The following is a 12,147-nucleotide window of genomic DNA, read 5'->3' on the forward strand; positions in this document are numbered from 1 at the left end:
CCGCTATCTTCAAAGCAACGCCAAGAAAACCCCGATGGAGAAAGGAATGTTTCAGTAACAAACTCGATTCTTGGGACTACATATCTTCAAGGAAGATTCCCCAAAATCTCCCCGATCATATCAGCCTCTAAAAGCAACCAGTTTATAGCCTGCTTCAGCGGCTTGAAACAGTAGAAAAAAAATCAAAGGACCCTCTAGTTTATCTCGAACAACGGCTTTTCCCGTCATGCAAACCGCTCCCTCGATCAGCTTTCTCTTGGAGCTTCTATCACAACGACACCGTTATGCTGAGTCGCCACGCAAGGGAAACACTTCGTGTGTGATCCGACGAAGACCTAGCCTGCGAGCAGGCTCACGTTGTGGAGCAAAAACGTACTCCGCGAGCGCGAAATCGAGCGGCGAAGCGCGATCGCTTTCAGTCTTCGCCCCTCGCACGTGTGACTCAAAGGTGAGCCTAGTCGCAGTTTAACGAAGACCTAACGCTCAAATCGCCAGCTTTTCCAAATAATTAAGGGCCCATTAACCGATTCATGCGCGCTCGCGCGCGTTGCTAAGGAGATGAAAGTTCGCTTCCGGTCGCTTACGTCAGCCTGAGCACGGAAAATAAAAACAACCCAAAAACTTGCAAATTCGCACACATTTTAGATGTTTTTCTTTGTGTTTCGCAAAATGCAAAGTAAAAAAAGTACAAGCAAAGACAAAATAAGAGAAAGACAGAAAAACAAGTACAATAGAAAGAGAAAAACTAACTCCGTGTGGCTTTGCTTGATCTTACCGAAGTGCGCTGGTAGTGTAAATTGCGCACGCGCTGATAGGGTAACTTCCAATAGATGTCGGGCGCACCTCCGGTTTCTTTAAATGCTAAAGGAAACGCGGTTTTTGATTAAATCCAGCTTTTTTCGACGAATTTCGATTAAAGCCAACGTTGGCAACATAGCTATACATTCCTTTTTCGAAATCATGCTTTTTTCAGAAAATTACGAATTTTTCAATATTTTGAAATGCTCTCAAATTCTGACCTTTTAGAAATGAAACAAAATCGATGCATAGCGTAATGAGGATTTAAATTAAAGTATTAAATCAATGAAAAAAATCCCGAGAAAGTAATTTGCCTGGGAGCCTTTGCATTTTTTCTGTATTAGTCACATGACCATGGGCGTGGCCTGATGACGTAATCACCAGTGTTTCTAATCATGAAAAAGTTGAAATACATGAAATAACTCTGAACTAACTAAAAATGATGAAGTTATATAAGACTAAATTTTCCTTAGCAACGGCTCGAAAAGATCGGTTAATGGGCCCTTAATGTGCTATGGCAGTTTAGTTACCTTTACGAACTTCAAGTTACTAATCAACTAAGTGGTAACCATTTAGTCTCCTGACAGAGGCTCTTTAAAAGTAAAAAGACAATGGGTCGAACCTGGACCGTTCCAACGAACTTGAGTATTAGTGAATCGCCTGTCCCAAACATGTTTATTTGACGACATTGCATTACCGTTGATGACCGCAATGAACTCGTTGCTATAAGAAAGTTCCATAAAGAGACGTCAGCAATGAATTGGATTTCTTATTTTTTTATGCACGAAGTGTTTATAAGAGGGAGCAATTAATACCAACAGCCGATATATTTTGAAAGCCGGAAAATCAACTGTAGTCTTGGTTACGGTTTCAGAACCAATAATCTGTACTTTGGTTTGTTTTACTTTCTTTTCCATTTTCTCTTCCGATGGTTTAAATAGCAGCCCTAAGTTCGATTAACGTGGAGGAGGTGAAAACAGCTATTTATCTTGACTGTGAAATGTATAGACCATGCACCATATGAAGAGGTCGAGAATGCTCGTCGAGAAAATTGGATTAAACCCCTAGAGGAGACCAGTCTGGGTGTGGCTCGAGCTTTATTTGACTCCTAAAAGATACCAGTTAAAACGGGATAGGCTTGATTACCAGCCGCTGTTCGGGAAGAAGCCTGCGCTAGTAGGCCGGACTCGAGAGAGCGGCGGAAATCGAGGAACGAGAGGGTCATTCTATATTTGAGAGGAGAGAGAGCCTGGGAACGAGGTTGGCGACGAGAGCCTGAGAACAAGGAATTCGCGTGATTTATTGTGACACCATCTTTTTCGTAAAGCTCCGTTCCGTTCATCCGAAAACAAAAACACGGCGTTTTCAAATTCCTCCAGTTTGTTTTTCGTGACGGAATAGTGTGGACGGTAGGCCTAACCTTAGAACTAAAGCCGAGTTTTCATATTTCTTCGGAGGGTAACAACCAAATAAAATTAACAACACATGCTTAATTTAAATGTGTTTGACGAGTGTCTTCTTTAATTTTAGGAATATACATATTTACATGGCTTAAATACAGTTCTTTGTGAAAGTTTTAAAATATATATTTTTTTCGGTTTACAAGAATTGCAACAAACCCGATGCGAACCAAACTATAAACAAATTTTACCCCCAAACAAGGAATTCAATTTGACCACTTAATAATTATTAAATATTAACCCGGTCAGTCATCAGATTTAATTATCGATACAACAGAATGCACAACACGGCTCCTTGAAGCTGCCGTTTAAGCTCCCTCTACCAAGCAACTAAAAATTATATTTATTATCTATTAATGTGACTATCACTAACACCATAATTCATAATATTGTCAAAAGCTTTAATCACAAGAGCGCTACGGTTAAACCCTTGAATATCAAGTTTTAATCTGAATTGTGTTTTTGTAATATAGGTAATTTGTATTTGTGCATATCGCGAAAATATCGGTGAATTTACAAATTTGGAACTTTGTACCATTATCGCGAGCTTTTGTTGATTTTCTTCGCTTTTCATGAGTATTTAGTAGAAGTGTCGTAGCCACCTCAACCACAAGTCTAAAGCCATTTCTGGCTTAATTTCTGCTGTCAAGATATCACCACGCCCTTGTAAAACGACGTTATATTTATATTGTGAAGTTAATTTCTAGCATTTGGATTGAAGCCTTTCAATTAAATTAAGTTCTTTAATTTAATATGATTACCAGAACGTAAACTGTATGAAATGACCTGGAGAGTAATGTGAAAAGGCCATTCTCAGACTCAAAAAGGTTCTGAAGAGAACGTGCAGATGGCTTTTCAGTCCACCAAGATGGAATAGATGGAAAGACAAAACTACATTTTGATACTGTAAAAAGGAAAGAGGTATCACATTTATAGTGACAATTTTATATTGTTTATGAAGTAACTTGGAGTCCCTTGCACACTGTATGATTCCATTCCAAATTAGGGGATATTTGTAAATCAAAATTCATAAATAACACGGTTAAACTTTTGTCATTTTGTAGTTTCATAGAAAAGAAAGATCATTAACAATTTAGCCCCCAGAACTTCTTCATAAATCACCAAACAATATTGAGAATAACAAATGACAAAATTGCAACTGTGAGGGACATACCTAAATGTTGATTATAGACTTAGCAACCTGTTATTTATAATGTTTGAATAATGCAGTTTTAATCCAACATGTACTGCATTACCTTAGCACCTTAATGTACTGCATTTATTCAGACAAATTGCCTGGTCATTTATGACAAGCTTTTTTTGGCCAGACCCCTTTGGAATTATTAAACAATGCCTTGAGCAAATACTGACAAATCCACTGCAGTACATATTATTTAACATTCACCTTTATAAGTTGGCCTCAAACACCTACTAAAATACTCAAAGAACTTATCACACCTATTTTATCAAGCTGTTTTTTCACTTTTCCTGTTTGCCAGTTTTCCCAAGCTGATAATTTATTAAAACCATATGACTAACTAAATTATTGCAGAAGATTTCACTTTTACTAGTACAAGTTTGTGTGCATTGTCTAGAGAAATATTAGCACAGCATTTATTCAACTTTGTTATCATCATTTGATACAAACCCTCTATGTCATAAAATACCTTAATTTACTTGGCTTTTATCGGCATTAATTATTACTTCTTCTAATTCACCAGGAGATTTGTGGTAATTCTCTTGGATCTCATCTAGAAGTCTTATCAGGTTCCTTAAGCCAAACAAATAACCCGTGTCAGGTCCAGTTCGAGTTCGATCCCCTGAGAAACCACTGTGCGTCGTGTGAGCAAAATCAATCATGCGCACGTCAACCTTACAACGATGACTGGGGCACTGACAACTCTTGTTCAAATGACTTGAGCTGTTATTGCGACTAACTTGATCCTGCTTGCTTCGACCATTTTCTTGCTCTTTGGCAGAACAGCAACAACTGTTTGTTGTCTCATCAATGTGTCCTTCATACATTAAGAGCAGTGAGCTTGAGTAAAAACGAAAAGAGTGTTGCTTCTCTATAACTTTGTGAAGCTTTCGAAGCTTATGAAGTAAAGGTTCTATCAACTCTGTTCTAAACTGTTGTCCATTGTGAAGAAAAGTAATGAGTTCTTCCTTAAAACCTTCTTCACACAACTTTAATCCATAGTATTTGTTTCGGCACATAAACCTTCCTGAATTCTGCTTATACACCTGCAAAGAAGAGAATGTTTTTGGTGACCACACGCGCACCAATAAAACTGCAGCATACAATGTAGATCATTAAATTAAGTAACACACATCACTAACAAACAACAATAACATAAAAAACACACTGGTTGCAAATACACATTTGCAAAGGTTACAAGTTTGAATCTCAATCTGAAACTTAAGTCCTAATCTTGTTCAAACTTGCTTTGTAACTAGGTAAGTTGCAACATTTATAAACATAACAACATCTAGGTATCTTTGTCTTTTCTGTTTTAGCTGAAACTAACAGGTATTTAGAACTCATAATCAGTATTTGCTGTTTACCTTTTTGCACACAAGCATAAATTAAACAGAACTTTTACTAATGTTTTTCCACTGGCTTCAGTTCAGTAGTGCGCATTTCCACTGGTATGTGCAAAAGTCAACATTAGGTGACCGTAACTTCCAAAAAATTGATGTTTTTCACACGCAAGGAATTTTTACAGGCTCTCTTTATAAATGCTGCCTTCTACAGTACTTGACTTTGAATTTTAACCAGAATCCCTGGGGGATAATGGGCCGGTGCTACCAACTATACCCATTATTAAATAATTATTATGCTTTAAACCAAAGAAAGTATATTTTTTTACCTGCATACCACATGCCCTGATTCCAAGTGTTTTTGATGTGGATTTTTCAACTTTAGCCATTAGTCTGTCCCTCTTCTCACCAGTTGCGTCATCTCCATGTTGCCGTGTTCCCATTTTTAAGTCCAGAATACAAGGATTAGAAAATTGGTAAGCCACATTCTCCAAAACAATAAACTCTACTCAGAGTTAAGGTTTAAACACAAGATGACGTGTGATAACATGAAAAAACTTTGGGAGATATTTTGCCACAAAGATTACATCCAGGGAAACATGGCTAGCCCTGTGTAATAGGGAAATGCATGTCTCACACCAACAGTCAGTTCCAGTTTGTTTTTGGATCTGAGGATCTTGGATTTGAAAGTCAAACTCTTGACAGCCATCAGGGGCAGTATAAACTGATTGCTATAGAGGTGCTTTTTGTACAGAGCTTTTATGATGGAAATGTGAATAGTTTGGCCGACAGTTGGGAAGAAAAATCATGGACATTGTATCAAAGTGCTGTTATTGAGTGGTGGCTGGTAGTGGAGGTTCGACTGCATATCTTCCTAAACAAGTGATAGCGCTTTTCTCCAAAAACATTCACCAAAGGTCTAGAAGACAACAAGTGCTGCGAGGTCCAAATAGAGTAACTGGCTGATTTGTGGGTTAAATATGGTCTTCTTAGCTGTCTTAGTGAAGTATAAAATCATCACCCTTTTTAAACAAAGTTGACTGATTGATTGACTTAATTATTGTTAATTTCAATACAGCTAAAAAGTTCAAGGTGACACAACTCAAAGTCTAAGATGAAGATGTTAAGATGTGACAATTCCAGAGGCACATGCAGTAAAAGGATACTATGTGTTTTAGAGGATGAACCCAACGCTCTCATTTTGTTTAACTCTTCTTTGTGACAATGCAAACTCCAAGGGTTTGCACCTGCACTTCCTAAAATGCAACAAAAAACTAATGATTAGTCATGTGGTAAGTCCTCTTAATTCAAGCTCTAGCTAAATGCCTGCCAGGAGATGTCTACCTTGGAGGTAGAACATTGAACCAACAGTTGAACCCCACGTGTTATCTCAAATTCTTAAGGGAAATGAAAAATGCATGCAGGCAAATGACTGGAAAAACATATCCGGGGGATGGTGGGAGGGATGGGGATGGAGGAGAATTTGAGATAGTGTGGTTCAAGATAGCATGGAATTTGAGTTAACTAAGTTCAAGAAAGCAGGGTTCAACTGTAAAGGATTCAACTGACTACAGTGGACATCTCCTCATCCTGACCTCCATAGGAAACACCAAACTTAAAGCAATAATCTAGCATTTGTTGTACTGTTTTGAAGGCATGAGAAGAAAACAGGGATGAAAACAAGTAAATGTAAGAATCAGGAGAGAAAATACTCCAATGCATGAAATTATACATGCACGAATTACTTGTACAACATGCAACAGTTTGAGCAACAAAGAAATTCCCCGCAGCCCCAAACAGTAAAAGCACATCTACGTGTGCTAACTCTTAGCTCAGTCAGTTAGGAGGTGTGCTTTAAGTATGGTACAATGTTGTCGACTGTAAATTCAAACAAGGCAAATTAGTATCATTTAGCACACATCAAGTACCATAAGTGTTGTTCCATCTGGCATAGGAGCTTGTGCAGTTCCCAATCTCAGGCCACCCGTGGGAGGCATTATCTAGAGAAGTAATAACACATGGTTTGTTCCACAACCAGCAATCCCTACCCTGAAGCCCATATGACAAGGGATTTTACATCGCTTTTACAACAGCAAATGAATTTGGGACTTGCAAAGTAAGCTTGAATGGTTGGTATTGGTGTTACAATGAGGTATAATAATATTACATACGTGGACAAATCTATGGTGTTTTCCAAATTACAGCTAAACATAATTTACTGCATAAAGGCCTAAGGCTTGTCCAAACGGGAAATGTTTCGGAACCAAACACTATCAAACATTGTTTGGTGCCCAAACATTTTACTGTTTGGCCACCTTGTTTGGTGCTGTTTGATCATGTTTGATCTTGTTTGGTCGTGTTTGATAAAATTTGAAGACCACTAAACATTTGATCAAACAACTTAAAACATTTCTTTTGTTCTCGTGTTTGATGGGCAATGTTTTGTTCATTTGGACAGCCGTATCAAACATGTTTGGCACGCGCATGCGTACAACGCGTGCTCAGACTGCGGCTTGTATCCATAGTTTGATCTGTGTTTGATCACACATGTTTTAACCGTTTGACCACTCACTTCAACATCAGCATGTTTGGTCACCAAACAATGTTTGATGATGTTTGGTCGCTGAACATTTCCAGTTTGGACAAGCATTAAAATGTATGAATCAAGTTCCTTTTTTTGTTAGTTTCTTTGAAATTCCAAGTTCAAGAGATTTCAGTCGGGAACTTGCTCTTTTCTTACGCCATATTCTATGATAAGTGTAAACCATCCTTGCAAATCCCAAATACATATTTGCTGGCATGGGCAAGAAAAAAACATCTGGAATGTTTGACGCAGTCCTCATCAATACATGTACAGTAGAACCCTCCTTTCCTTTGACTTTGTCACTGTACAGGGCTGTGCTCTAGAAGTGCCCGGTTGACACAGGCGACTGGAAAAACTTACTTCTTTCAAATAAGCTTAAAATGAGCGCTAGGCACCCAGGATATTACATGGTTAGGAACCTTTGGGCTCCTTGTAATTTTTGTTAGACCACAGCCTTGCTGTATAACAGTCAGTTAATAACAGGACTTTAGTGACAAGTTGGTAATCGGATTAACAGGATTCCACTGTACTCTATATAAAGGCAGTCCTACACACCTGCAGAATGTTCTGGCATATCTCCAGCATCAAATAAACCATCCTTTCTACTGCTCACTAATTCTAGCTTTCCACTCCGAAGTCGTACTCTAAATGGAAACAAAAACATAATTTCTTCATTAAGTTTTACTGACCAGTACATCCTATGGAAAACAAGTTATCGTGAGAAGTTCATTCCTAATCAAGATTACACAGCTTGCACACATACCTGTGTGGACCTTTATCCACTGTTTCAACAAAACCAATCCGTCGAGACCTCCTTTGCGGTGACCCTAACAAGTCTTCCCCACTGCTGTCACTGTCAGAACTAGAGTTACAACTGTATTTAGATGAACCTTCTTTATTCTGACATTCTAAGGCCAACTTGTCTGGATGAGCAGTCAGATGAATGTAACCATCCTCGTCTTCTTTAAAGCTCACATAAACCACCCCTAAAAGAAAAATCAAGAGAGAGCTTCTAAAAAAGAGAGCTTATACAATGGCTGTGCATGTGTGTTATAAATCTTGAATGAATGACATGAATGGTCATCGCAGTTGTATACACAACTTAAGCAGCTGTGAAATTAAAGCCTGAAAGAAAGAAATTGATACAATTGTTTGCCATTCTCTGCAGAACAACAAGTTAACATGGAATGTCCACATTTTGTGTATCCTGGAGAACATGTACCAAATTTCTTTTGTGAATTTAATGCTATTCAAGATGTTCAGTTTTGAGATAACTTGGATAGTAATAGACTAATAGAATAGACAGTAATAACTCTGCAGTATTGCAAGATTCATAGATTAAACAAAAATTCAGCTTTTTCTTTATCAACACTATCCTCAGTGTCACTGCTGTGGTGACTTAAACTCCATTTTCCTTACAAAATACATAGCTACCCAGGTCCACACATGTAAGTTATGTATATCACAGTTATACTTAAGTCAAGTAAGGCCAGTTGCGGTGAGCGCTAATATTTATTTATTTTATTTTTATGTTTTTTTTTTTATAATAGCTCAAACAATTACAATTAAAATAATACTACCGTTACAAAACAGCCTTATCTACAGTTTACGTATCCACGCATTACATACAAACTTACAGTATGCTACAGAAAATACATTACAGAATTCAAAGAGAAGCTAACTCCAAGAGGGCTAATAACTAAATTCAGCCAAACAGAATTCTTCAATATCAGTCACATACTTTCCAAGTATTAGAATGGGTAAAGTTAATAATTATTCTACAGTACTAGAAAAAACATCAACTCTCATTCTTTTCTGTATGGACTTCAAGGTCAAAACTACTGTTCACATGTTTTAATGGCAGACAAGTGAATTAGTGATGAACCACAGTGCTGCAAATAATTGTTTTCTCTTGAAAGGACATATATCCAACTAAGACACCACCTTGATCGGACAAAACAAATTGTGTTTGGACATCACCAAGAAAAGTAAGATTTACTCAAGGTAGATTTTTATTCCTCCTTACTGTAAGATGATTTAGGGTAAAAAAGTTGTCAGGACATCATGTGCGACCACAGTTGGGATTTTGTCGAACATAAGCGAATTTTGGTCAGCCAATGTCCAATGACCGACTGTTATTTGCAGCTCTGGAATCAGGGAAAAACCTATGAGCGATTATCTATTATCTTAAGAAATTCTACATAATCCTGAAACTATGCATGTAGCTCTAACAAAATGGGTCAGGAGGGAGAGGGTAGAGGGGAGAGACCACTCTAGGATCCAGCTGCGTATATGAAATGACCAAAACCTCTTAAAACTTCCAAATTATTGATAGCCTGGAAACTCTATGATCACATTCATCTCTTTTCATGGTAAACAGAGGAGTGTTCCTTTCTAGAGCACAATATGAAAATTGAACTTCCTTTCACACTTCTGCCCCTCAGATGAAGAGTTCAATATTGGAGCTCTGGGAATTGGAGTTATGGAAATTATTATTATTATTAATATTCAAAATGGGACTCAATTTGATGGGTGAATTTTGATTGGGATAACAACTTTCGCACAGCTTGATTTTCACGAACATTGGAATTTGCTAGGTTTTGTTTCTGCTTTTCTCTCTCTAATGCTCTTTTTTCAAAATGAACCAATGGATTTTCCTATCACTGGTGTCTGTAATTACATGTCCGAACACATCTGAAAATCTGATGAATTTTAATGACTATGGAACTTGCATATTGAAACAAACACTTGACCTGTTTGAATGTAACTGGTGCTTTTCACTTAGTTCGATTATGTTTTACATAAGGGTGAAACTGTGCTACTGTTATTCAGAACGATATATGAAACAACAACAGTGTCCACCTGAAAAAACACAAACAAACAAACAAACTTGACTGTCCAGCACTCTCTATCATAAATGGCTGACAAACAGGGTTTTTTTTGCATGGCTCAGCATCAGGTTTGACTAAATGCAGAACAAGCTGACACTGACATCAAGAGGGGCCTGACAATCAATTCCTCATGTTACAAATGGGGCAATCATAGTCCAAATTACAGTCAGGGCCATAGCTAGTCACAGGCAAACCGAGGCACTTGTTGTTTATAGTCATCATAATTACCGTAAATACGTATGAAGAGAATTTAACCATGGACATTTCTAGCTATGGCCCTGACAATGATGGTGTGGGAATTTCACATTAATGTCAAAAAGGATGACGCAGCTTAAAACATCAAAACGACCCAATCCAAAAAAGAATATTAAACTAAAGGCAACTTCCTGCAATCAATAACATTTTTAAGCACTACTTGAATCTGTTCAAAGGCTGTTATTAAATCCATTATATCTGGTCACATATTAAATTTTCAGAAGTTTTTCGGAAATCCTGCAATGCAAGATACCACAAAATGATATTATGTTCTGCTCCAACTGGGCAGTTCCTATTTATAGCTAAGTGAAGGAGAAGAAAAAACAAGTGAAACCAAAGTTTACTAGCAAATATTAATATTAGCAAATTTGTACTTTTTCCAAAGGAGGACATTCGCAAACACATAAAAATGAAGCTGAAAAATCTTTCTCTAGTATCTTAACGAGGGCAAGAAAGATGTGGGAAAAATAACAACAAAATCAGCTGCATTAAAATCGAATTTGATCACAAAATATCTTGCATGTTATCTTTGTTACAATATTCAGTATGAAATGTGTGAAGCCAGCACTAAAATATATATGAGGACATTTTCACAACAATGCCAAACGAGATCGAAACAATTTCGCGTAAAAACAACGCCGAAAAGAATTGTTCATTATATAAGGCCAATATTGATACTTTCGTTATGGTTGAATGCAAAATCGATGCACCATAATATTGTTCTTTGCTAATGGCTAACTGCTTCGTCATTTAACTTCACAACTTCACCACGACGTGGGGCAAAAACGTTTCGTTTCAAATCGCAGGCAAACACAAAATTGGATTTATAGGAGACCATGCGAGTCGGCGAACGGTGTATCACGTTGCAAAATAAACGCCGGGTGTCCTGCATCGAGCGATGTTGACAGGAAAACAAGACAGACAACGACCCAAATCAAAACAACAAAATGCAGACTGGCCGTCCTTGAGAAAAGAAAACATTGATGGCAACGCCGGCGAAATAACACGGTTGCACATTCGGCTTATAACCCACGTTGTTGTTTCTAATCTCTCGCGATCCCCAGATAATCAAAATCTAGGCTTTATATTCAATTTTTCACTGTTGGATTCGACGCGACAGTGTCATATCACTAAATTCGACGTGACTAGAGTGTCTTCGCAAAGCTGTCGTATAAAGAAGAATGAATTTTCTGAACGATAAGCTTAACCGATTTCAACCGGACAAGCATAGCAGAAAAGCATAAACAGCGCAAAATCCTTAAGAAAGGGACGATGACTGACAAAAGGTATGATGAAATTGCAAACGTTGGACACTTAAAACTACGTACAACGATCGCGACTAAAAAATGCGAAAAATTAAACAAGAGATTATCAGTCTTACCTCGATATTCCGGTGTAAATGGGTGCATCTCTGATGGCAGCTCTTCGTAAAAGCGATGCTCTCGTTGATTTAAGGGCTTGCAAACTGAAACATCGTCAAATTTCATCATGGAGGAATGCCCTCCAACTTGGTGAACGAACGGTTCCAAAGGGACAAAATCTCGTTTCGTAACCGGCATAACCGCCATAAGCTCTTTCTCCCTTGAAAAGACACAATTAACACAAAACTACTACCGAG

At 37.8% G+C, this 12,147-nt stretch overlaps 1 protein-coding gene across 2 annotated transcripts; it reads right to left on the bottom strand.

Annotated features, from left to right (window-relative positions):
- Positions 1 to 2,291: 2,291 nt before the first annotated feature.
- LOC145493326 (inositol hexakisphosphate kinase 1-like) lies at positions 2,292 to 12,097 on the bottom strand. Of its 2 annotated transcripts, XM_081472770.1 has the most exons (7): positions 11,911 to 12,097; positions 8,147 to 8,369; positions 7,939 to 8,027; positions 6,728 to 6,799; positions 5,966 to 6,055; positions 5,129 to 5,304; positions 2,292 to 4,502 (listed from the first exon to the last, which is right to left on the bottom strand). In XM_081472770.1, exons 1-7 carry the CDS (start codon positions 12,095 to 12,097, stop codon positions 3,927 to 3,929), a joined length of 1,413 nt encoding a protein of 470 aa, XP_081328896.1. In that variant the 3' UTR covers positions 2,292 to 3,926. The 2 variants fall into 2 exon arrangements, with proteins under 2 accessions (XP_081328896.1, XP_081328897.1); XM_081472771.1 differs by lacking the exon at positions 6,728 to 6,799.
- Positions 12,098 to 12,147: the final 50 nt, after the last annotated feature.

This window comes from Orbicella franksi, chromosome 7 (genome assembly GCF_964199315.1).
Source record: "Orbicella franksi chromosome 7, jaOrbFran1.1, whole genome shotgun sequence".
NCBI lineage: Eukaryota > Metazoa > Cnidaria > Anthozoa > Scleractinia > Merulinidae > Orbicella > Orbicella franksi.